This window comes from Diospyros lotus, chromosome 3, assembly GCF_014633365.1.
Source record: "Diospyros lotus cultivar Yz01 chromosome 3, ASM1463336v1, whole genome shotgun sequence".
Classification (NCBI taxonomy): domain Eukaryota; kingdom Viridiplantae; phylum Streptophyta; class Magnoliopsida; order Ericales; family Ebenaceae; genus Diospyros; species Diospyros lotus.
In genome coordinates, this window is record NC_068340.1 from 42,412,864 (window position 1) to 42,436,653 (window position 23,790).

Consider the following 23,790-nt stretch of genomic DNA (forward strand, 5'->3'; position numbering starts at 1 on the left):
TTTGCATCTTCATGGTAACACCTAAAGTAGTCAGTCATACACTGAGAATATGATGTCTACGCGGCATTTACCAATGAAATCAGTTAGTTCTTCGCTAAGCTGAGGGGAGGAGGAACCATGTTTAAAGCCTTCAATAAGAAAGCAAAAATGAAAGCATCTTCTTGGAGCTTCTCAAACCTGCATCAATAAAAAGGCCGCATTGATCAAAACAAGCATCTACTCACAAACTACTGTAGAGTATGCTATTTATTTTGCTTTTTTCCTTTTTGTAAAATTACACTAACCACTGTTACTGTCGGAAGATAAGGTTTTTCTCAGGTTTTATCAAGTTTATCCGATGGATTGTGTCTTATTAGTTTATCCTTCATTTGTTGGTTATTCTTATGTGGTAGTTATGGTCTATAGTGGATTGAGTCTTGGTCTTTTATCTATTTGTTTAGTTTCAGATTAGTGGGTTCGATAGTGTGTCCTATTTTTAAGGAAGGATTAACCCCCAAAACTATATATATTGAGTTCTATTTTGCTGAGAATGAGAGAGGTTTTTCTTGCTAAAGTCTTATCATGGTAATAGAGCTGTACTCAATTATTTTCCTGGAAACTAATTTTGCCATCCTCAATGTTCAGCCTTGCAAGATCGAACTCTAAACCCATTTTTTTACTCGAGAGATCAAGCGAGATCTATCTAGAAACCATGTCTAACGCAACAGAATCTAGTGGTGCATCTTAGGCACCAATTACAGTAGCTGTTAACGAAGAAAATAAAGGTACAAATCTAATAAGAGAATTACAAAATATCCAAGCAGCCTATAGGCTAAATGGTAAGAATTATCTGAAATGGTCTTAGCTGGTTCGTAAGTTCTTGAAAGGAAGAGGCAAGCTGAGCCATTTGCTCAACACTGGACCTAAAAAAGGGGATCCTATATTTGAAGCTTGGGATGAAGAACTCTATGGAAATGTCTTGGCTATGGAATTCGATGCTTCCGGAAATAAGTGACATTGTTATGCTTCTAAGCATAGCTCAAGAAATTTGAGATGCTGTCAAATAGACTTGCTCTAAAATTCGAGAGTCTAGATTTATGAGATTAAAACAAAAATCTCAGCCACAAAACAAGGAAGCTGATCAATCACTGAATACTCCAATCTCTTGCAAACTTCATGGTAGGATATAGATCATTATTAGTGTATCAAAATAACTTGCAGTGAGGATGCAACCCTTCTAAAAAGGTTTGTAGAAAAGAACAGGATTTATGAATTCCTTACTGGTTTAAATATTGAGTTTGATGCAATGAGGGTACAGATACTTGGGAAAGAAGACTTGTCATCCCTAAAACATATGCGACAAACACTTAGGAATCTAGGAAAAGGGATTCTCTAGAATCACTAACTGAATTAAACAAGAAAGAAATTGCAAAATTGAAACAGTTACTTGGATTCCTAGAGAAACCAACTAGATCAAGTACTTGTACCTTAACCTTTTCAGGTATTTCTTCCTACTCTTATGCTCTAAATGACTCAAATGCTACCCGAATCAAGTACCTGCACCTTAACCTTTTCAGGTATTTCTTCCTACTCTCATACTCTAAATTGCCTCAAATGCTACCCTTTCAAGTGTCTGGATCATTGATTCAAGGGCCACAGATGACATGACATGTTCCTCCCAAAAGTTATATTTCATATACTCGTTGTCCTAGCAATAGAAAGATTACTATAGCTAATGGTACAACAACTACGGTAGCCAACCAAGGAGATGTTTACATCAATCACTCTTATATTAAAAAATGCTTTGTCAGCACCTAAGTTGTTTACTAACATTGTTTCAATTCAAAAACTCACAACATATTCTAATTGTAGAGTGATTTTACATCCCTCTTATTGTGAAATTCAAGAACAGGACACGAGAAGGATAATTGGGTGTGCTAGAGAGAAAAAGGGTCTCTACTATCTTGAGGAGCAAAGTGGACAAGAGAATAGGGCAGCTAAGTCCTTTCCCACTATCTTTCTTGACCGAGTCCTCAAAATCACGTAAAGAGAAAATTTGGTTACAACGCTTGCGTTTTGGCCATCCATTTTTTAATGTTCTTAGATGTACGTATCATTTATTGTTCAAAGGATTAGTTAGAGAAGACTTTCAACGTGATATATGTGAATTTGAAAAACATAAGAGAACATCATTCCCAATTAATATGAATAGGAGTTCTTTTCCATTTGTTCTCATCCATAGTGACATATGGGGTTCCTCTCCTATTCCTAACATCAATGGGGCTCGGTGGTTTGTCTTTTACTGATAATTGTACTTGTGTCATCTAGGTTTATCTTTCAAAGAACAAATCTGAAGGGAGTTCTATATTTCTAATTTTCTATAATATGGTGAGAACCCAATTCAATGTTGAAATCAAGAGAATTCAGTCTGATAATGCTATGGACTATTCCTTACTTCCTATTTTCAAGCAAGAGGCATAGTTTATGAATTCTCTTGTATTAATACCCCACAACAAAATGGGGTAGCCAAGAGGAAGAATGGACACCTACTTACTATTACAAGGGTTCTCCAATTTCAGATAAATGTTCCAAAACAGTACCGGGGGAAAGCCATTTTAACTGCTACTCACCTTATGAACAGATTGCCTTCAAGAAACCTAAATTCCCAAAGGCCCACTTCAACTGTTGTCTCAACTCTCTCCACAAGTTTCAATTTCTAATGGTCTTATACCTAGAGTGTTTGGGTGTGTAGCATTTGTTCATTTACATTCTCAACACAAGGAAAAACTTGATCCCAGACTCTTAGATGCATCTTTGTGGGGTATTCACTTACTTAAAAAGGCTATAAGTGTTTCCATCTATCAACCAAAAAATTATTTATATCAGTGGATGTTACATTTGCTAAACAAAATCAGTAATTTGCTCAGCATTCTCTTCAGGGCGAGACCTCAATAATTGAGGATATGGATAGAGATCTATTTCTTCTTGAATTTCCATCCTCGTTAAATCCTTTTGTCCCACACTTACAACCTACTGTTTCAACCCCATAACTTGTATCTAATACTATTTCAAGAAAAAAAAACTTGTATCTAATACTCAGTCCAAAACTCAAGAACCTATACAAGATGGTCCAATCCAAGAACCTATACACTGTCCACTTCAAGTATACTCAAGAAGAAAGAGACCGGCTACTCATCGGCACCTGTTCAAGCATCTGAATCAACACCTGGTCCTGACATTGATCATAATGAGGTAATCACTTCTCCTTTTACCTCTCCTAATGAGATTGAACCTGTTGTTAACCCATCTAACTCAAGTGGCAATGAACTTCCTATCGTTAATCGTAGCATCCTCCACATCTATTCATGTCCTACAAAAATATGTCCCCTAGTCATAAAGCTTTTCTTACCAACATAAACTCTATTCCTATACCAAAAACAATATCTGAGGCATTAAGCAGTGAGAATTAAAGAAATGCTATGGGGGTAGAGATGCAGGCACTTGATCAAAATAGGACATGGGAACTTGTAAGGTTGCCTAAAAGGAAGAAACCAGTGAGGTGTAGTGTAGGTGGATATTCATAGTTAAATATAACTCAAATGGGTCAATAGAAAGATACAAAGCAAGATTGGTTGCTTAGGCCTATACCCAAACATATAGTGTAGATTATCTTGAAACCTTTGTTTCGGTTGCAAAAATGAACACTATAAGGATATTGTTATCTCTAGTAGCTAACATTAATTGGAAATTACAGCAATTTGATGTGAAAAAAATGCCTTTTTACATGGAGATCTCGAGGAAGAAATCTATATGGAAGTGCCACCAAGATTATGTTCAAAAGCAGGAAAAGATGTGGCATGCAAATTGAATAAAGCCCTATATCGTTTGAGGCAGTCTCCAAGAGCATGGTTTGGATTTACCAAAGCCATGCTAAGTTTGGGATACAAGCAAAGCTAAGGTGATCACACTCTATTTGTGAGACATTCTATATCCAAAAAGGTAGCTGTTTTATTGGCCTATAGATGACATTATAATGACAAGGGATAATCTAGAAGGAATTGGAAGTCTAAAGAAGTGTTTGATAAAAGAGTTTGAAATTAAGGAGTTAGGGAAACTGAAGTATTTCTTGGGTATTGAAGTGGCTCACTCCCAGCAAAGAATTTTCATATCACAACAGAAGTATATTCTTAATTTGTTAGCATATATAGGTATGCTAAGATGCAGACCTATTGAAAACCCAATTAAGCCTAATCATCGACTTAGTTACAGCCTAAAAGATGCAGCAACAGACAAGAGCATCTACCAAAGATTAGTTGGGAGGCTCATCTATTTGTCACATACTAGGACAGACATCGCATATGTTGTGGGAGTTGTTAGTCAATTCATGCACAATCCTAAGGAGGTACACCTGAAAGCAGTGCGTCGAATTTTGCATTACTAAAAGGGTACACCAGGTAAGGGAATTTTGTTCAAAAGAGGGCAAGAACTAACTCTTGAAGCCTATACAAATGCTGACTATGCAGGTCAGTGATTGACAAAAGGTCAACATCCAGGTACTGCACATTCCTAGAGGGAAATATTGTGACTTGGAGAAGTAAGAAGCAAAGTGTTGTAGCAAAGGTCTAATGCAGAGGCTAAATCTAGGTCAATGGCCCTTGGGATTTGTGAGTTATTACGGGTAAAAATAATTCTAGAGAACCTGAAAGTCAGGTGGAAAGCTCCTATAAAGCTATATTGTGATAATAAGTCAGTTATTAATATTGCACACAATCTAATGCAACATGACTAAACGTGTGGAAGTTGACAGGTATTTTATAAAAGAAAAACTTGAAAGTGGTCTAATTTGTACACCATTTGTGTCTACAGGAAATCAACTTTCAGATTTACTCACTAAAGGTCTTCCGGGTGCAGTTTTTCAAAGGATAACAAGCAAACTAGGAATGAAGGATATCCAGTCACCACGTTGAGGGGGAGTGTTGAAAGATAAGGTTTTTCTCAGGTTTATCCAATGGTTGTCTTATTATTTTATCCTCCATTTGTTGGTTGTTTTTTTGATTATTCTTATCTGGTAATTATGGTCAATAGTGGATTGAGTCTTGGTCTTTATCTGTTTATTTAGTTTTAGATTAGTGGGTTAGATAGCGTGTCCTATTTTTAAATGAGTGATTAACCCCTCAAAATTGTATATATTGAGTTCTATTTTGCTAAGAATGAATGAGATTTTTCTTGCTAAGGTCTTATCAGTTACCCCCGCCAAAGTTTTTCAGAGATGTTAGAAAATGTTAAAATAACTTTTGACTCTTACATGGAAACAGAAATATAGCCAAACAATTTAAGGAGTAGAAAGCTAACCCCAATTCCCCATTACACACCTTGATATTAGTCAACATCCAGTCTACCTCCATCTCTCTGTCCCCAAGGCAGAAAATCCTTTATTCTCTCTTGTTACCTTCTCGTGGCTCCCCATTAGCTAGCTCCACCAGTAGTTCATACTCTGTTTACTTTGTTTTAACCTCACACCACACCAATACCTGGCTCCACCCCAACTAAGGAACAAAAATTTCCTTTGCTTCCATTAAACAACCCAAACTTCCTTGAGACTTTTACTTGCTAAGCATATCCCATCAGCTCAAAATTCAAAGTATTGACAGGGGTTGGCATTTGGATATAACCTACCATCAGTGAAAATCCCTAGATAGTAGCCATCTTCATTCTTAAGATATAAGACCATGTTTATGTGCTTAAAAGATGGCCTTTAACACTGCCACCATTGCACCACACAATGACCCAGAATAGGCATTGCCAATTGGACTTTGTAAGCCCAAAGCCTGGCCTTGTCCAATTTTTCTGTCCTTAGCTTAATCAGTTGATGTTGTATGGAGATCTGTTGATGTTCTGCCCGAATCATTATGCTGGAAGTCTAGAGGAAATCAGAAGAGATTATGAGGAAGATCGAGTGGCAGTTAGATTGCAGGACTTAATTGTAATTAACTATAATTAGTAGGAGTAGTTTAGACTTTGTAATAGTCGGTTATTTTCCCCTAGAAAGGTCCACCCTTTTAGTTTATAAATAGGAGGGCGAGGAGGCCTAATCCGATCATCAATCGTTGTGTCATTCCATTCTCTCACTTCGAGTGCAATAAGAAAAGAGAGAGAGCTATAAGTATAGTTCTTGGAGTCTTTTCGTGTGAGAATTGTATTCGAGAGATAAGAGAAGACGAGTGAGGGATTCTTGTACTTCTAAGTTCTTAGTGGATTGTTCTCTTTTTGGAGTGCTGGATGTAGTGCCATTTCTATGGCACGAACTAGGGTAAATCAGGTGTGCTGCATTGTGGTTTGCTTTCTTGTTTCTCTTTTTAAATTCTGTCTATTAATTACTTTATGTTATTGTGAATGTATGTGATTGGTTTCGATTAAAGTATTTGAGTGATTATTGGGCCATAACAGTGTTCGGTTTTAACAAGATCAGTTAAAATTGTGCTCACAAATTTAAAATTGAGATAAAACTGAATTACACAAGGCTAAACCCAAACTTAGCTCAACAAAGATTACGTATTTATACCCAAGACACTTATGTTTTATCTATTCATACTTGTGCAAGCATAGGTAGCAACAGTAAGATTGCTTAATTTGTGATTGGAAGGCCACAGGTTTGAATTGTGAAATCAAACTATTTGCAAAATAAGGGTAAAGTAGCTTACACAAAGCAGGGAGCCTTTTGCACTAGGGACACCTTTTATACTTTATGTTAACCCTCCTTGAATTGGTAGATGTTGTCACGACCTGCTAATTAATTAGGGGCAGTTATAGTATTTTTACAGTTATATTCTAGGAGTAATTGGGTATTATTTACAATTAATTTACAATTATGAAAAGTTGGGAGGTAAAGGAGTGATTTAGAAGCAGATATTGGTAGTGGAAGATATGGTAACTACCACAAATAACTGTTAGTCAACTTTCTATATAAACCCGTAACCCCACAGTGCATATCAATGTATGAATTATCAAGTTTATTGAATTCTCTCTATTCTCCCTCAAGTTCTGTCTATTTTTCTCCCCCCCCCCCCCCCCCCTTCTCTTGGATTCTCCTCTCATTTCTGTTAGTTCTCCCTAATTTCAGTCTATTCCCCCTCAATTTCCAATTCTATCTTCTAAGGAAACATCAGTTAAGACTAGGGTCCTGACATTTGGTATCAGAACAGCGGTTTCTTGACTATGATTTAGGGTTCCTACCAGTTGATTTTCAATTCGAACAAGGTGCTTATTGCAGCAATGATATGCAATAGATTTTGAAGAATTTGGATTGTGCATATGGCTAAAGGAACTCTTGAGATAATTCAATCACCGGAGAAAGTAATCAAGGAAGAGTTAAATAAAAGTTGGACAACTTAATGATTATGATTTTAAAGAGGTTTCAGGTCAGTCTACCAATATAATTTCTTTCAAGTTCTACAGTAGAATCAATTCAAGTAGGAATTGGGGTCCTTCCTCAGATTTCTAACTTACAAGAAGCCGAGGAACATCCTGAATTAGATGCCAAGAAAGGAATGGAAGTTGCAAGAAAAATCAACGCAACACCATCGGAAGAAATATCGGTTGAAGATGGACCCTTGGGGTACACCAGCAAGCAAGCAACAAACGATGTTGTGCCGTTGGAGAAGGTTATGATTACATCAACTCCGAATATTGAAGATTTTAAGCCTGATATTCTTGATGAAAAGGGTACCCCTCCATTACCTGAGGTCAATGCAAAGATAGTAATGGAGGATTTACTACATAGAGCCAGAAAGGTGGAGGAAAAAAAAGTTAAACATTCGTCCTCGACTGGTATCAGACTTTGCTGATCGTTTAGGCACCATCAAGGATCTTGCACCTTATAGTCTAAGAAGGATGAATCAAATAGTAAAAGTAGGGATTGGATGAAGAAGTGAGGCCAAAAGCTAAGATTTCTAGGGGACAAGAAATCTTTTAAGGGAGAGGGAATGTCACGACCAGCTAATTAATTAGGGGCAGTTGTAGTATTTTTATTCAGTTGTAGTATTTTTACAGTTATGTTATGGGAGTAATTGGGTATTATTTACAATTATGGAAAGCGGGGAGACAGTGGAGTGATTTAGGAGTAGTTATTGGTAGTGGAGGTTATGGTAACTGCCACAAATAACTGTTAGTTGGTTTTCTATATAAACTCGTAACCCCACAGTGCAGATCAATATATGAATTATCAAGTTTATTGAATTCTCTATGTTCTCCCTCAAAATCTGTCTATTTTTCTCCCCCCATTCTCTTGGATTCTCCCCTCATTTCTATCTGTTCTGCCTAATTTCAGTATGTTCTGTTAGAGTTTTACATAGAGTCAAATTGGATCTAGAAGAAAGGATGCATGCAGTCCCGTGAAGGAGTTTTACATAGTGTAGGATGTTTTTTCTTATGTACATTATAAGGGGCATTTTAGACTTTTGTGTAGGTTTAAAATAAACCCTCATAGCCGGCGCCCCAAACCTCTATAAATAGAGGAGAAAGGCACAAGTCTCCAGCATCCAATTCATTCTAATCATTGAGAATCCCTTGAGCGCTTGAGTGTAGAGAAAAAGGGAGAGAGATTGTGAGAGTTGATCTTGGAGCGATCTTGTGTAATCTCTTGGGGAAGGTTGTACTTGGGAGCGTTGGAAAAGAGGGATTGTTGGGACTGTGTACTGCATTTGATTTGTTGGTTTCTAGTGGATTGTTGTGCGCATAGGGCGACTGGATGTAGGGCCAAATATTGGCCTGAACCAGTATAATTATTGGCCTTCTTGTGCGGTGTGTTTGTTCCTTTTAAATTCTGTTAATTTCTGTTTCTGTTGTTTATTTTTCTTGTTCTTATATTTCCATTGCATTCGTGAGTGTTGGAGAGGGCTTATGAGAGGGTTTTTCTCTCCTAAGGGTATAATCTAAGAGTCCTAAAGTTAACATGTTCCCCCTCAATTCTTGTTATTTCTCCCTCAATTTCCAATTCTATCTTCTAAGGAAACATCAGTTAGGACTAGGGTCCTAACACATGTCTCAAGAGTGATCCATGAAAAGAGCCATTTTGACTCGAGAGTGATTCATGAAAAGAGCCTTTAGAGCAGTCATTAGATCTTTGGTCTAACTCTCATTGCTTGGATGCATGTTCTTAAAAGATACAAGATCTATTTCTATTTATGAAGGATCAGTCTACTTGCACTCCAGAAATTGTAATCAAATTTATGTTGACCCCACATCACAGGCCAGTCAATTAGTTGTTCAGAAAGGAAACAGTAGATCTTAAATATGCTAACTTATCTGCTTCTCAGTACCAATTAATATTGAATCAAACACTAGGACAACTGGTGAGCTTATCTGTTTAGTTCAGAGTCCTAAGCCAAACTGATGTTCTTTCGACCTAGTTTGCCCCATTTTTCTCATCCAGGCAACTGGTGAGCTTATCTGTTTAGTTCAGAGTCCTAAGCCAAACTGATGTTCTTTTGACCTAGTTTGCCCCATTTTTCTCATCCAGGCAACTGGTGAGCTTATCTGTTTAGTTCAGAGTCCTAAGCCAAACTGATATTCTTTTGACCAAGTTTCCCCCATTTTTCTCATCCACTACTCCTGTTGATTGACTATATGGAGGGAGGAAAGTGCCACTTATTGACACGAGACAATTGAATATGAGTGAAACCAGTTGGTCAATATATTATAAACAGACCATGGAATAAGCAAAGGTTCATGTAAAGAGTTTAAGGTAATTAGCTTTTGACAAAACATAATGAATTTTCAACTAATTTGACATTTTGAGCCATAGAATATCTTTCTGAATTTGTTGACCAGTGAGAAGGAAATTGAGAATCTTAAGTCAACTAATCCACTCAAGGAATGCCAAGAATCCCATTATTGATCAAATCGGGGCATATAATGGGGGTTAAAAATGTCATAACACTTCACTCCATGTCCATCCATTAGTGACAAAATACTCTTTTTAAGAAACCAGATAAACAATTTTTACATATTCATTGAACCCTACCCTACCATGCAGTTCCAGATCCCAGGCCTCCTGATATGAATCAATGCCTGAAGTATATCACCTACCGTCTACTCTGGCAACAATGTATTCTTCAATCAATAGATGATAGTGGAGTAAATAATGAATGAAAGAAACAAAACATAACCTATGAAAGAACATTACCTCCCTGACTTTGCAAAGTGACCGGCACCAAATTCACATTTGAACAACAGCATATTATTGTCAGTTTTCATGTCTCTCAATTTTGCAACAAACTTGGCAGGTTCTGAATACATTACACGAGGATCTGTGGCATCATATGATATTGGATTAGATTGAAAAATGAATGAAAAGAATATAATACAACAAATATAAGTATAAATTCATGTTTAATGCAGGCCATGTTGGAAGGTCAGCAGCCACTTTCTATCAAAACTACAGCACAAATGCTAATTAGATTCACTAAACATGTCACCTGTTTCAACTACTAAGGAAATCATGCATGTTCAAACAATTTGCTAGCCTAGGAATTCACCAGTTGATTTGGGCAACTACACAAATATGAATTAAGATCCCTAAACCGTGTTTCCCTGTTAAAATTTGTATATTCGAAAGTTCAATGACAAAAAACAAAACAAGTGGTAAAATACACAAACCAGGTAACTTCTATTGAAATGGTAGCTTTGATTTAGAAAATAATCACAAATAAAATGAGTGTTAGAATGACACGGGGAGGTTTGAAAGCAAAGGAGAACATAAAGAACAGATGTTTCTGCCAACTGTATCTGTACACCCACAAGTAAGAACATACTGCTCCATTTGGACAGCAGGAATGGAAATTCCATAATCAATTATCTTATCATCTATGAAAAAGTTGTAGTTTGCTTAATACACCAACAATGTTAAGTCAAATAAAAATTGCAACTTAATCTGATGGAGGACACATTGGAAGCATCCTCTAAAGAATTTTAAGAAGCGTATTAACATTGGTTCTAAGGCCCAAGCATTTTTTAGGATGCTTTTATGAAGAAAAGCCCTCCTAGAAGCTTTGCTTAATTTTGATAATGTTTCCTAAAGTCTTTTTTGGTAAATTCTAATTGTGTTAGGGTTTTATTTATAGTCTTTTCCTAATCTTATTATTAATAGTTCTAGATTTTATTTAGTTTCCTAATAGAACAAGGAAGGATTTTCATTTTGTTTAGTTTCCTAATAGGAACAGATTTCCTAATCCTAGTAAGAATAGGGTTACAAAACTCTAATATACTATTGTAATCTCTCTTTCTCATTAGTGAATGAATCTTCAGTTTTTTTATTTTTTTAGTTGTGTGATGCCATTCTAACCCTAGAAGTGATGCCTAGAAGATATATCTCTTTCTCTTTGATCTTTTATTTTCAAATTCAGATTTGCATAAACCTACGTCCAGCCCTGTTCTCAGCCCCCAAATCTCATCTTTTGAGCTATATTTTGCCTCTAAATTGCCTATACCAACCTGTTACATTCCTAAACTTAGCTTTCTCAGCAATTTTCCCTAGCATTCTAACCCTAAACAAACCTTCAATCACTAGGTATTCACAAAATACCAGATCTGTCCAACATCAGCATCTTTGTCCAATTAATATGATATGGAAGTTCGTACCAAGATTTTAATATTTTGGATAAATTAAGATTGCACCCAATCTATAAACAGATTTATTTATTAGCTACCCTATCATTCTTGAATAATATTTCGCACTTGGTCCTGAAAGAATATTTTCCAATCAGTATGGCATAAGAAGTCTATGACCAAAAAATTAATATCAGCATGAGTTTTTCTCTCTGAGATTAGATTTTGTAATATAAGTACCTGCTAATTTTGATTTTGTACTTCTATACAGTTACCCCCCTCCCCCCCCCCCCCCGCCCCCTTTCTTTTTTTTGCTTAGTTGCATCAACTAAATGCTGACCATATAAAATCAAAGCCATTAGACATCTTCGAGTATTGATGTATTCATTCCCATGAATAAGGGAATAGGAATTGTTGCCACTTGTGTTTTGTTAAGACACCAACTGCTCGGGGATTATCACATTCCTGAAGGACATATTCTAATTAATAATAGTGTGTGATTCCAATTAGCAGGCAACTATCACATTATTTCCATTCTAGTCTTCCATAACTACTAACCTAATGTATTTAAAAAGAAAGAAAGAAAATTAAAATAACCACCCCTGAGGTTTTCCCTGCCCCCACATTTTAGATACGGCAGTGACCTCCCCTGCCATTTTAAAATGGGATAAAATGACCAAAATACCCCTAATCCCTCCCTCACTCTCTTCATGAAGTCATAGAAAAATAAAAAAAATTAAAAACATATTGGTGGGTTCCGGCTGCCACCATGGTTCAGCTAAGGTTCAGCAGACACTGAATCCAGAGATCGGGTGAGGATTCATGCAGCAAGGTTCTTTCTCCACTCTATTTCAAAGGTTTCTCCTCCCTCCAACCCACCCTCTGCTCAAACTAGATTAGGAACAAAACAGTTGATGAGCCTGAGAGACAGTAGATCGAAGAAACTAACACTTGTTGCACTATTGTATACCACCCTTGTTTTTCCTCTGTTATTGCTCTTGTTTTCCCACCTGGTGCACATACATATATCGGGATCACAAAGTATAATTCTTGATTAAGCGGGCCTGGAACTCCTTTTTTAAGGATGGGAGTTTGCCAATGAGCCTTCAGGAAAGAAACAAAGCACTTGTTAGCTAATATCAACAGAAGAAAAACCCTCACCACCATCACCAACCAGCTCAATATCTCCAACCAAGCAAAAAGGGCTGCAGGATTGAGTCGCCATTGCCATTGCCATTGCCAAGAGAAGGCTTAGACATTTTAGCAGCACTTACACAAGACAACTGGCATCTCTGCAGAATGAACTGTGCTTTTATTAGAGCTCACCTCACAATGACATCATCTACTGCATTCAGAACCATGTTAAGCGATTATCCATTGACCAGCCATTCCTAAGTCATAAGCTGGACTCTCCATGGACCACTAGTCTCAGAAAAGATAGTGAAGTTATTTGGGGTTTCTCTCTGTGGGAAGAAGAAACTGCAGAAGGAAGCGATTGATGAAGAGGAATTGGAATCTGCTTTGACCCTTGATTAGCTTCTCTTCCTAAATTTTTGGTTGTTTTCATGATTTACTAGCCAATTCTAACTAGAAAAGAGCACGTATACAAGGGCTGAGGTTTAATGAATATATGAAGTGGTTGTGGCTACTGTATTTTCTCAAATGGTGAGAGCACTAAAAACTGATAAGAAATCCAAGAACTAAGAGCAACTCTCCATTTAATAATTATGAAGAAAAGTAAAGGTCGGTTGCATTTGGGAAACATTGATTGTTCTTAATTTGTTGTGCAGCTGGCAACGATTTGAACCAATCAATGATGGGCGAACCCACATGAACTGTACAAGCAATGGCAAATATCTGGACTGTGAGAAAATTCTGATAACAAAGTTTCAATTTCACTATCTTTAGATCTTCAATGATTAGAACCCAGCATCATGGCTGGGTTCACTAACATCACTGGGTTGGAGGTGAGAGGGAGAGGAAGGTTCAGCCATGACTGAATCTGAACCAGACTGAGGGAGAGGAGAGAGGGAGAAGAGAATGGAGAGAGGGGGAGGGGGGAGGTATTTTAGTCATTTTAAAAAATTTAACTAGGGTTAAGTAATGGCGGGGGTTAGTGCAACACAGTTTGTAAAGTCAAGGGAGATTGTTGCTATTTTCAAACTCAAGAGTACCACCTGCTTTTAGACCAAACCTCAAGGGTACTGAATGTATTTTTCCCATAAATAAAAAGAAAACAAGTGACAACTGAATTTTTTCTTAACAGGATGAAAGTCCTATTCAGCTTTTTCCTTATGAAGCTTAATAATGTATGATATAGCAGACAGTCTACAAATGTCACCTCCAAATGATTGAACTCGGGGAGTTTCAATCTGGAAAAGTGCACATGGATAAAGAAATGGTTGATGGAAGTAAGCATGGTATGCAAATATAATACAAGCCTTCTAATTAAATATAATACAAGCCCTCTAATTACTTCACCTACAAATGCAACAAATTGAGAATGCAACTGAGAAGAAGTTACCTTACCCAGCAAATGTATGCAGAGTAGCACAACAATTTGCACTACCAAAGCAGCTAGGTGCCTTAAAAAGATTAAATCTACATTGACAGTGAAACTCAAAGATCAACTGAAAATTTATCAACTTACCATGTAAACCAGCTGTCACAATAATGGATGGATAATTCTGTGCAGCAATCTGTGCAAAATGAGACAATGATTCAGTTGCATATTGTAAAACTTATAGTGATCGAGACTAAGTCATAAATTCAGGAAGTGAAAAGTTTTTACTCTCTCTAGGTCTGCTGATTCGTGTGGCATTTGTAAGCTGGGAAGAACTAAAATGAATAGACTAAGCATAAACAGGTTGGAACAGCAATGATTATTTGGCACTCACATTATCAACAGGGGAATATGACTTCATGTAGAAGTAGAACTCTTCCTTACGAGGATCTCCCCATTCCTGCAGCAACAAAAGCAGATAAGCTACAATCTTATTTGTAAGTTCACCTAGTCATCAACATCACTTACTCTTAACTTCAATATAACATCTTTAGACCATTTTGGGTCAAAAGATGATGTGTCTTGTGACTCAATCATTTCCAAAATGATTAATATATTGCTTCAAAGTTACCCAACATTAGTTTTCTTTTAATTCCCTAAAGGTAATCTTAGAAAGAAAAAATGATACAATGAAATACAGTATAAGATAATAGAGTTTTGACGTGAAGAAATTAAATTGTTTCTCTGAAATAGAGCTTCCAGTTATGGTCAATTGGATTCCTAAAGGATTTTCTGCCAGTCCTATAGGGAATAAGCAGGGAGGCCCTACCTCTCCACTCCTTTTATTATTTTTATGGAAGAATTGAGGTGTTTTGATAGGAAGGGCAATGCAGTTGGCAGAGTAACTGGTTTTCCTATGGGTGGTAGAGAGGAAAGGGCAGTTATAAATCGAAGGACTCGTTCTTTCCAAGATAGTCATAATCCAAGGTAATGAATGGGAACAGTTTGCAACATGTCAAAGAATTCCATAGCTAGAACAACTTGGAAGTTGTCCATTGGCATGACAAAGAAGTCAATGTTGCCTACGCGCAATCCCACCTGCATCTATACCCCACATGCTATGCTATCCACAGGCTTTGCCACCAGATCAACCATTGAGGACCCTCTTTACTTGGAGAACAAAGTTCCAGTCTCAAGGCTTCTTAAATGGATATGAAATTGTGAGTGGCTCCTTGTCTAGCTAAACCTTGGTGTGCTTCCTAGCTAGTAGCAGTTCAACATACATGAGTCCTTTTGTTGTTAGGCCCTAGGGAGTCAATGTAAGAAAATGGAGTTTAGCAAATTATAGTGTCCCTATCTATGCTCAGACCTTGTCACACTCCATTTCTTCCCCCATAGCATTGAAAACATTCCTTTTAAGGCAATCCCACCTAAAACCAATGAACTCCCTCACAAAAGAAGTGATCAGTATTAGGCTTGGCATTATCTTGCCAGTCCTTCTGATCCCTTTAGTGATCATCCTTCCTGCCTCTGCATCCATCATCCTTCCAGCTCTTGTGCCCTTCCTTGCTGGTGGATGTTTCCTCATCTCCTTCCTTAGAACCATGTTGCTGGCCCCTGTTTCCACCACCTTGGCGCTGGTACTTTCTTGGCTTGAAGGTTTCCTTAGGCTGGAATAATCCATCATTGCCTTGGCAAGGGGAATATAGCAGAAATCAGATTTTACACCTTCTGTCTTAACAACTCCTATTGTGCCCACAACTGCAAACCATCCATGAAATTAAATATCAACTCAATTAGGGCCATATCAAGCAATCAAAGTCAAAGAGGTGAACCCCTAGTTGTACACTTTGATGCTCCCATTTATTTGCAATTTCTTTAGTTTCCTCTGAGATAGGAAATCTTCATCCTTCGAATAGAACTGCCTCTAGAGTTCTCTTTGAAACACCCTCCATTCTAGGATAGGGCTATCAGTTTGTCTCATGCACCACTATCAGCGTAGCATTGTCAGTAAGGCAGAGGGCAGTGGCTCGTACCTTAGCATCATCTACCACACCACCAGCTTATATTGTTCCATCTCCCATAGGAAATTGTTAATCTCCTTGGGCACTTTCTTCACCCTACAAATCAAGTACCACATGTGAGTGCCGCCTGCACATCACCCAATCTTGTTGCATCTCTTTCAACTGAGCTTCAAACTCTCTGAGTTTTTCCAACACCATCTTCATAAAGTCCTGGTGCTCATATAGTGATTGCCCGGTCAAATTGAGAACAATGGACAACATGGCTCCTCAAAATTCCAGAGCACTCACATTATTTCCTCCATGTCTCCCTCAAGGGTCATGAGACACCAAGGAGCATCTCTTGTAGCCACCTCCATCCTTATGAGCTGAGCTTCCATAGCCATAGTGCTTCTTCAAATGAGTGTGGGCATCCCTACCCCTTGGAGGTACTTGCTCATGTTTCTCAATATTGTTTTCTCTATCCAACATCATACCTATCCCCTCACCTTAGCTTCCTTCTAACACCAGCACAAGCCCTATTCATGACTATGCTCAGATACTGTCACAATTATATCACTTCCCCAAGTTGGTTGTGCACAAACCAAACCCCCTTGGTGGTTAACTTTTAACTTGCTTGTGACCTTGGAATGACCAAAGAAAGTAAGCAAGGCTTTCGAGAGAGAGAAAGTGATCACTTTATTATTTGTGAACTCTAGAGATGATTTACAAAATGAGGGAGGGGAGACATACATAGGCTACTACCCGAACAGAGGTGAGATTTAATTAATCTAATAGCTTAGAAAATGTGTCACTTCATTCACTAGGATTCTGACTTCCACATGACACGCCTTTTCATATTACAAGATAATTCTTCAATATTAAAGAGAATTCTTCAATGTAAAGTGCCATGCAGCTCTTCCAATTGTATCCTTTCCATGTTTGTGTGGCACCTGCATGGCATTCAGCCTCTATAATTTCAGTCCATGACATTATGGTGGAAGAGGAATAGGAATTTAACTTAAGGCACCAAATAGGTCGCTAAATAAAAAAGGATTGCCTGCAGTGTCATTTTACTTTTGGTCTCAGTCCTTGTCATTACTTTCATTTTTTTAGAATTTGGGAAGTTGTGTATTCTTCTAAATATAAAGGAGTTGCATGTGTACAGCTTTCTACACACTTTCAGGCTGAAAATCCAAAAGAACTGGACGAAAAGGAGAATACAGTCAAAATCGACATAAAATGTACAGCCACTGGAAGCTTAAATATTCAAAGAACAATAATCTGAAAATTGGAAACTCTGACCTCCCACTCTGACGTGGTAAGAGGAATGGTTGGATCAAGCATTGTAGTCAAAACATCCACGAAGGGTACTCCAGCAACAGCAGCCTTGAACAAATCAGGCCGCATGTTAAGAACAGCACCAATAAGCAATCCTCCAGCACTTCTACCATCAATACACAACTTTTCTTTTGTACAGTACTTATTTTCCATAAGATATTCAGCGCAGGCAATAAAATCCGTGAAAGTGTTTTTCTTCTTTAACAATTTCCCATTTTCATACCACTGCCTCCCCATTTCACCACCTCCACGAATATGAGCAATGCCAAAAATAAAACCACGGTCCAACAAAGAGAGATGTGATGCCCGGAAACTGGGGTTTGCACAATACTGTTGAAAACACAGCATTTGAAGCATGAACCAAATTAGTTGACAATCCAGAAATAGAAGCAGAATTTCATTACTTTCAAAATAAATAATTGAAATCTAGCAAATAATAACAATAATAATAATTGAAGCAAGACCCCTGTCTTAACATTTGTCTAAGCACTCAAGAGGACATCCATGGATAATAGGATTACTTAACAAAACAATTTAATTACAGGTAACTCTCATACTTAGAAAATAGTCACTAGATAGCCAAAATTGCACTCTTTGTGTACAAAAGTAAAGCAGATAGTCTGACAAACCATATTCTGAATTTGAACTCCAATAGTTGTGCATTAGATACATATTTATTTATATAATTAGAATTTTTTAAAGTGATTACGGCTTTTTGTGTATGAGATATAAATTTTCTTGTAAAATTGTGTATGAGACATAAATTAAAGTGATTATGGAAGATAGTTGTTGTCTTGTGTTAGCCGAGACTTTGAACACTCTCCAGCTGTTATACCTGTGGTAAGATCACAATTGTGTGTCTTTTCCTGTGCATTCTTGGGTATATGCTGGTTTGTATGTGTTTGTATTGGGTAAGACAAGTCATGCATGTGAATATAATATATATTGAGCATGTCATGATGCACGCAAACTTTTTGAGCTGAGACAAGTAAAACCAAGGCACGGTGAGTGCCTCTCCTTGTGGATGAAGTAGCTTGACCTTGAGCTGAGTGAGCTGAGGCAGGAACTAAATCTCCCAAAGGAGGAAGTGGCCCTGGCCTTGTGACTGTGGTGCCCAAGTGGTGTGAAGGTTGATTTCATGCATTTGGGGCATGGTTCCAAGTTTATGCATGCATGTGGTCTTACTGAGCTTGTGTCGCTCATTCCTTTGCATTTTTCTAACATGTTTGCAAAGGGGTTGTATGTTGCAGAGCAATTTATATATAAATGATGCCTAGAGTTTCACCCTATGGACGAATAGCCAAGTGAAGTTTGTGGACCTCTTGAAATATAAATTATTGCTGTAAACTGAAATGCAACGACTCTGTAATGATAAGCCAAGTGTTGTATAATGCTTTAAATTACTTACGCAATAGAAGTTTTGGAGATGGCTATGTATTTTTAAGGCCTATGATGTGATGGCTGAGACAAATATTAATGTTTTGTTTAAAGTTACAAAGACAGATAATTATATTTTGGAACAGGTACAGAATATGAATTCAAAAAAGAAAATGTATACCCTGATGAGTCTGGGGCTTTAATGATATGGGATTCTGACATGACCATTTGAGAACAGGTTGGGTTGTTATATGTGAAGTATGATAGCTAACAAATGGTTGAAGACAATTTTAAGTAGTCAGTCGACTGCAGGAGTCAACTGTGGAGTTCATTTTAGAACCCTAGTGAAACTGGAAGCTTGACTATGAAATTGAAGAGGATGTGTTGAATATTGAACCGAACGCTATACACACAATTCTCACACTCTCTCTCGAAAAAGAACAAAAAATACAAGGGGCAAAAGATTTATCTTGGTTCAGACTTTGAATAACTCAAAGCCCTACATCCAAACTGTAGGCGATACCAAGAAATCCACTATGGAACAGAAGGATATTCACATAGCCTTCTTACCCAGCTTCCCTCGTAGAGATTACAAAGTCTAAGAACCTAGGCTTTTCTCTCTCTTGTTTACCTAAAAAATGAAGAAGACCCTCTTAGAAACAAAGCTGACCCTCTATGTATAGAGGATAGAGGCAGCAATTACAAGACACTTCAAAGAAACAAAAATAAGTCGATACTAACCGTTACATGGTTAGTTACCGTTATAATGATTTAAAAAATAAAACATAAACTTTTGGTTTCTTTCATGCCTTTTGCTCTGAATTTAAGACTTAACTGTTGCAAATTTCAACAGAATGCCTAACAAATAGAGAAAGAGCACGCTAGTATTTATTTATAAGAACAAAAAAACATTCAAAATTGTGGAAAACAAAGGATTTAGCTAAAGAGCTACACTATGAAACTTTGGGAGAGGGAGATTGAGCAAAGGTTAAGAGGAGAAACCAAGGTGTCTGGAATAACCAATTTGGTTTCATGCCTGGTAGGGCAATCGTCAACAATGGAAGCTATATTCTTGCTAAGGTACCTAATAAAAAGACATAGAAATAAATAAAAGATTTACACGTCGCTTAGGGATTTTTTTTTTTTTTTTCCCCCGGGGGAGGGGGGGGGGGAGTACGACAAAAAGTAGAGGTTTATTAAAAAATGAATATAGAATGTACGTTTAGTAATAGTATAAATGCAGTGCAGCGTTGCTATGGTGAAACTATAAGATCAAGTCATCTAAAAAAAAATCCCTTCAAATATCTTAGATCAATCATACAAAAAAATGGAGAGATTAATGCAGGTGTTACCCATAGAATTAAGGTAAGATGGTAAGATGAAGAGATTAATGCAAGTGTTACCCATAGAATTAATGCTGGTTTTGGGTAGAAAATTCTGGAGAGTGAGGGCCTCTCGAATGCCCTGGATTGTTCTTGTTCCTTGTTGGTAATTACTGAAAGCTATTGATATTGGGTTACAAAATTGGATAACTATCAGGGATCTCATCAATTTGGTATCAGAGCACTGCAAATCCTCATGGTGAACTTAACGAAGCGAGTGGATGAATTGGAGTCGAAGATGGAGGGCATACAACGAGGAGTCGAAGCCATGAGAGGCGACATCCAGGCGATGAACGAAATGTGGCAATGATGGTCGAGCAATTTGCTTTCATGCGAACGAAATGGGACGAGCAGGAGCGAGAGAGCAAGAGCAAGTCTAAGGAGCGAGAAGGACCTTTGGAATTCACCATGGATTCCGAAATAATCCCAGGGATTGTGGGAGGCCGCAACTTTGAAGGAGGAATCGGAGGTGGGTACCGATCAGAAATACGGGGAAGGAGGCTAGAGATGCCCATATTCGAATGAGAGAATCCAGATGAGTGGATTTTTCGAGCCGAGGGGTATTTTGCGATTAATCAATTAACGGAGGAGGAGAAGATCGAATCTGTCGCACTGAGTTTTGAAGCTGCGGCCTTGGCTTGGTTTCAATGGGAGTCAAGGCGAAGAGGAATTTGGAGTTGGGAAGGCTTGAAGCAGGGAATTCTGGGCAGGTTTCACTCCACTCAAGAAGGGTCTTTGGAGGAGCGTTTCTTGGCTCTCCGGCAAGAGGGGACTGTTAAGAAGTATAGGTTGTTGTTTGAGACGTTGGCTGCATCCATGCCGGATGTTCTTGAGGCGTTTTTGGAAGGCCAATTCCTAAATGGTCTCAAACTGGAGATAAGAGCTGAGATTAGGGTGTTGCAACCTCGGGGGCTCGATTGGATCATGGTGGTGGCTCAAAGTATTGAGGACAAGAACGCAGCTCTTCAGAACTGTTATAAGGCAGCAAGGACCACCAAAGAGTGGCTACCCTTTGGCACCATCGGTCCCCAACCGAATGTCCCCTATACCAGTGAAGAGTGCGAGTTCCTCCCAAAAGTTCGTGACCCAAACAGGACCCCGATATCACACCTCTGGAAATGTCGAGAGTTTCCCTTTTAAACAACTTAGCGAGGCTGAACGGAAGGCCAAGCATGAGAAGGGCCTTTCCTTTCGTTGTGATGAAAAATATTCGATAGGTCATAGGTGTAAAAACAAGGAGCTCCAAGTTATGATAATCTATGATGAAGAAATAGGAGAGGCTATAAGAGAGGAGGAAACATTGGAGGGGGGCGAAGAAGAGTTGGGGTGTGGGGGTGAAGTGATCAAGCTATCCATGAATTTGGTTGTGGGATTAACTACACCACAAACGATGAAGCTAAGGGGACACATAGAAGGGCAGTCAGTAGTGGTTCTTGTGGATGGAAGAGCAACCCACAACTTCATAGCGTTCGAGTTGGCGCAACGTTTGACTTTGCCGAGAACAGAAACTGCTGGATATGGGGTGATAATGGGAACCAGGATGGCTGTGTAAGGAGCGAGAATTTGCAAGGGCGTGAAACTGATCCTTCATAACCTGCAAATAGTGGAAGATTTCCTTCCGCTAGAGTTAGGGAGTTCTGATGTCATCCTTGGCATGAAGTGGCTAGCTTCAGTGGGAAAAATGAGCATGAATTGGAGAAATCTGACCCTGAAGTTCTAGGTTGATGGAATGGCGGAGACTTTGCAGGGTGACCCTAGTTAAGTAAGACGTTAGTCTCCTTGAAGGCTATGATGAAGGCATTTAAAGAAAATGGGGAAGGAGTACTGCTGGAAATAGGAAAGGTGTCTACCGAGTTCAATGAATTGTAGGTGGGTCTACCTCGGGGTTTGGAGGAAGTGTTGGCTGAGTTCAAGGGGGTTTTTGCCAACTCGAAGGGACTACCACCCACCAGAAACAAGGACCATGCCATCAACCTCCTACCTGACACTTCTCTAGGTTAGTGTTCAGCCTATCTTCAAAAAAATGAGATTGAGAAAATGGTACATGAGATGTTAACAGCTGGGATTATAAAGCCAAGTGTCAGTCCCTATTCCATCCCAGTCCTGCTAGTGAAAAAGAAGGACGGGGGGTGGAGGTTTTGTGTAGATTACTGGGCCTTGAACAAGGTAACGGTCCCCGACAAGTTCCCAATTCCAGTCATTGACGAGCTACTAGATGAACTACATGGGGCTACGGTTTTCTCAAAGCTAGATCTCAAATCTGGTTATCATCAAATTCAAGTCAAGGCGGGGGGACGCGCCAAAGACTGCATTTTGAACACACGAGGGCCACTATAAATTCCTCGTTATGCCCTTCGGATTGACTGAATGCACTGGCCACCTTACAATCCTTAATAAATGACATATTCAGGAGTATTTGAGATGATTTGTGCTAGTATTTTTTGACGATATATTGATTTACAGCTGTGATTTTGAACAGCATGTGCAGCACTTGCGTTGTGTTCTGAAGGTGTTAGCTAAAAATCAATTGTTTGCAAACAAGAAAAAATACTCATTCAGGCAATTGGAGGTTGAGTATCTAGGCCACGTCATTTCCCAACAAGGTGTGTCGGCTGATCGCTGCAAGGTGCAAGCCATGATAGATTAGCCCACACCCACAACTTTGAAGGAATTGAGGGGGGTTCCTCAGTCTCACAAGATACTATCGGAGGTTTGTAAGAGATTATGGCAAGATGGCGTGGCCCCTCATGGAGAGATTAAGGAAGAATAATTTTTGGGGGGATATGGAAGCTGAGCAAGCCTTCCAGCAACTCAAGACAGCGATGGTATCTCTTCGTTTTTAGCATTACCAGATTTTGATCAGTCATTTATCATTGAATCTGATGCTTTAGGGTAAGGATTGGGGGCAGCGCTAATGCAGAATCACAGGCTCGTTGCGTACTTCAGCCACGCTCTTACGCAGTCGAAGAGAAAAAAATCAGTTTACGAAAGGGAGTATCATGGCTATGGTGGTTTGCAGTTCAAAAGTGGAGGCATTACCTTTTGGGAAGAAAGTTCATTGTGAGACAGATCAGAAAAGCTTGAAGTTTTTGTTGGAACAACGAATAGTGAGCCCGGAGTATCAAAGATGGATGATGAAGTTGATGGGGTTTCACTTCGAGATACACTATCACCCCGGGTTAGAAAATAAGGCAGCAGATAGTCTCTCGAGAATCAGTCACTCAGCAACCCTATTAGCCTTAATGGTTCCAAAGGTGGTTCAACTAGACTAGCTAGCCCAAGAAGTGGAAAAAGGACGCCTACCTACAAAGAATTATAAGGGAGCTACAACATGATCCTTCTTCCCAATCAAATTTCCAGCTAGTGGATGACCAGCTCCTCTACAAGAGGCGGTTGTTCCTGCCTAAGGGTTCTTCCCTAATTCCATTATTACTCCATGAGGGTCACGATGGAAGTGTTGGAGGCCATTCATGGTTCTTGAAAACGTATAAACGAATTGCAGTGAGTGTCAGGACTCGAGGATTGGGCCTGACTCGATTGGGAATTAGCAGCAAAGAGAGAAAGAGAGAGAACAAAAGTGAGAGAATTCTGGAATTACTTCTTC

At 38.6% G+C, this 23,790-nt stretch overlaps 1 protein-coding gene across 4 annotated transcripts in view; it reads right to left on the reverse strand.

Annotated features, from left to right (window-relative positions):
- LOC127797176 (uncharacterized) overlaps nucleotides 1-23,790 on the reverse strand; it is a 43,551-nt gene continuing 19,761 nt past the window's right edge. The window contains exons 7-12 of one of the 4 annotated variants that reach the window (XR_008022146.1): nucleotides 17,392-17,757; nucleotides 14,481-14,546; nucleotides 14,234-14,282; nucleotides 10,163-10,286; nucleotides 10,006-10,068; nucleotides 32-177 (exon numbers count right to left, since the gene is read on the reverse strand). Coding sequence is in view for 1 of the 4 variants with exons in the window: in XM_052329798.1 (XP_052185758.1) it covers nucleotides 84-177; nucleotides 10,163-10,286; nucleotides 14,234-14,282; nucleotides 14,481-14,546; nucleotides 17,392-17,757 (699 nt within the window). In the remaining 3 variants the exon portion in view is untranslated. Of the gene's footprint in view, nucleotides 178-6,680; nucleotides 6,763-10,005; nucleotides 10,074-10,162; nucleotides 10,287-14,233; nucleotides 14,283-14,480; nucleotides 14,547-17,391; nucleotides 17,758-23,790 lie in introns of all 4 variants that reach the window. The other 3 variants (XR_008022144.1, XR_008022145.1, XM_052329798.1) reach the window with 3 other exon arrangements.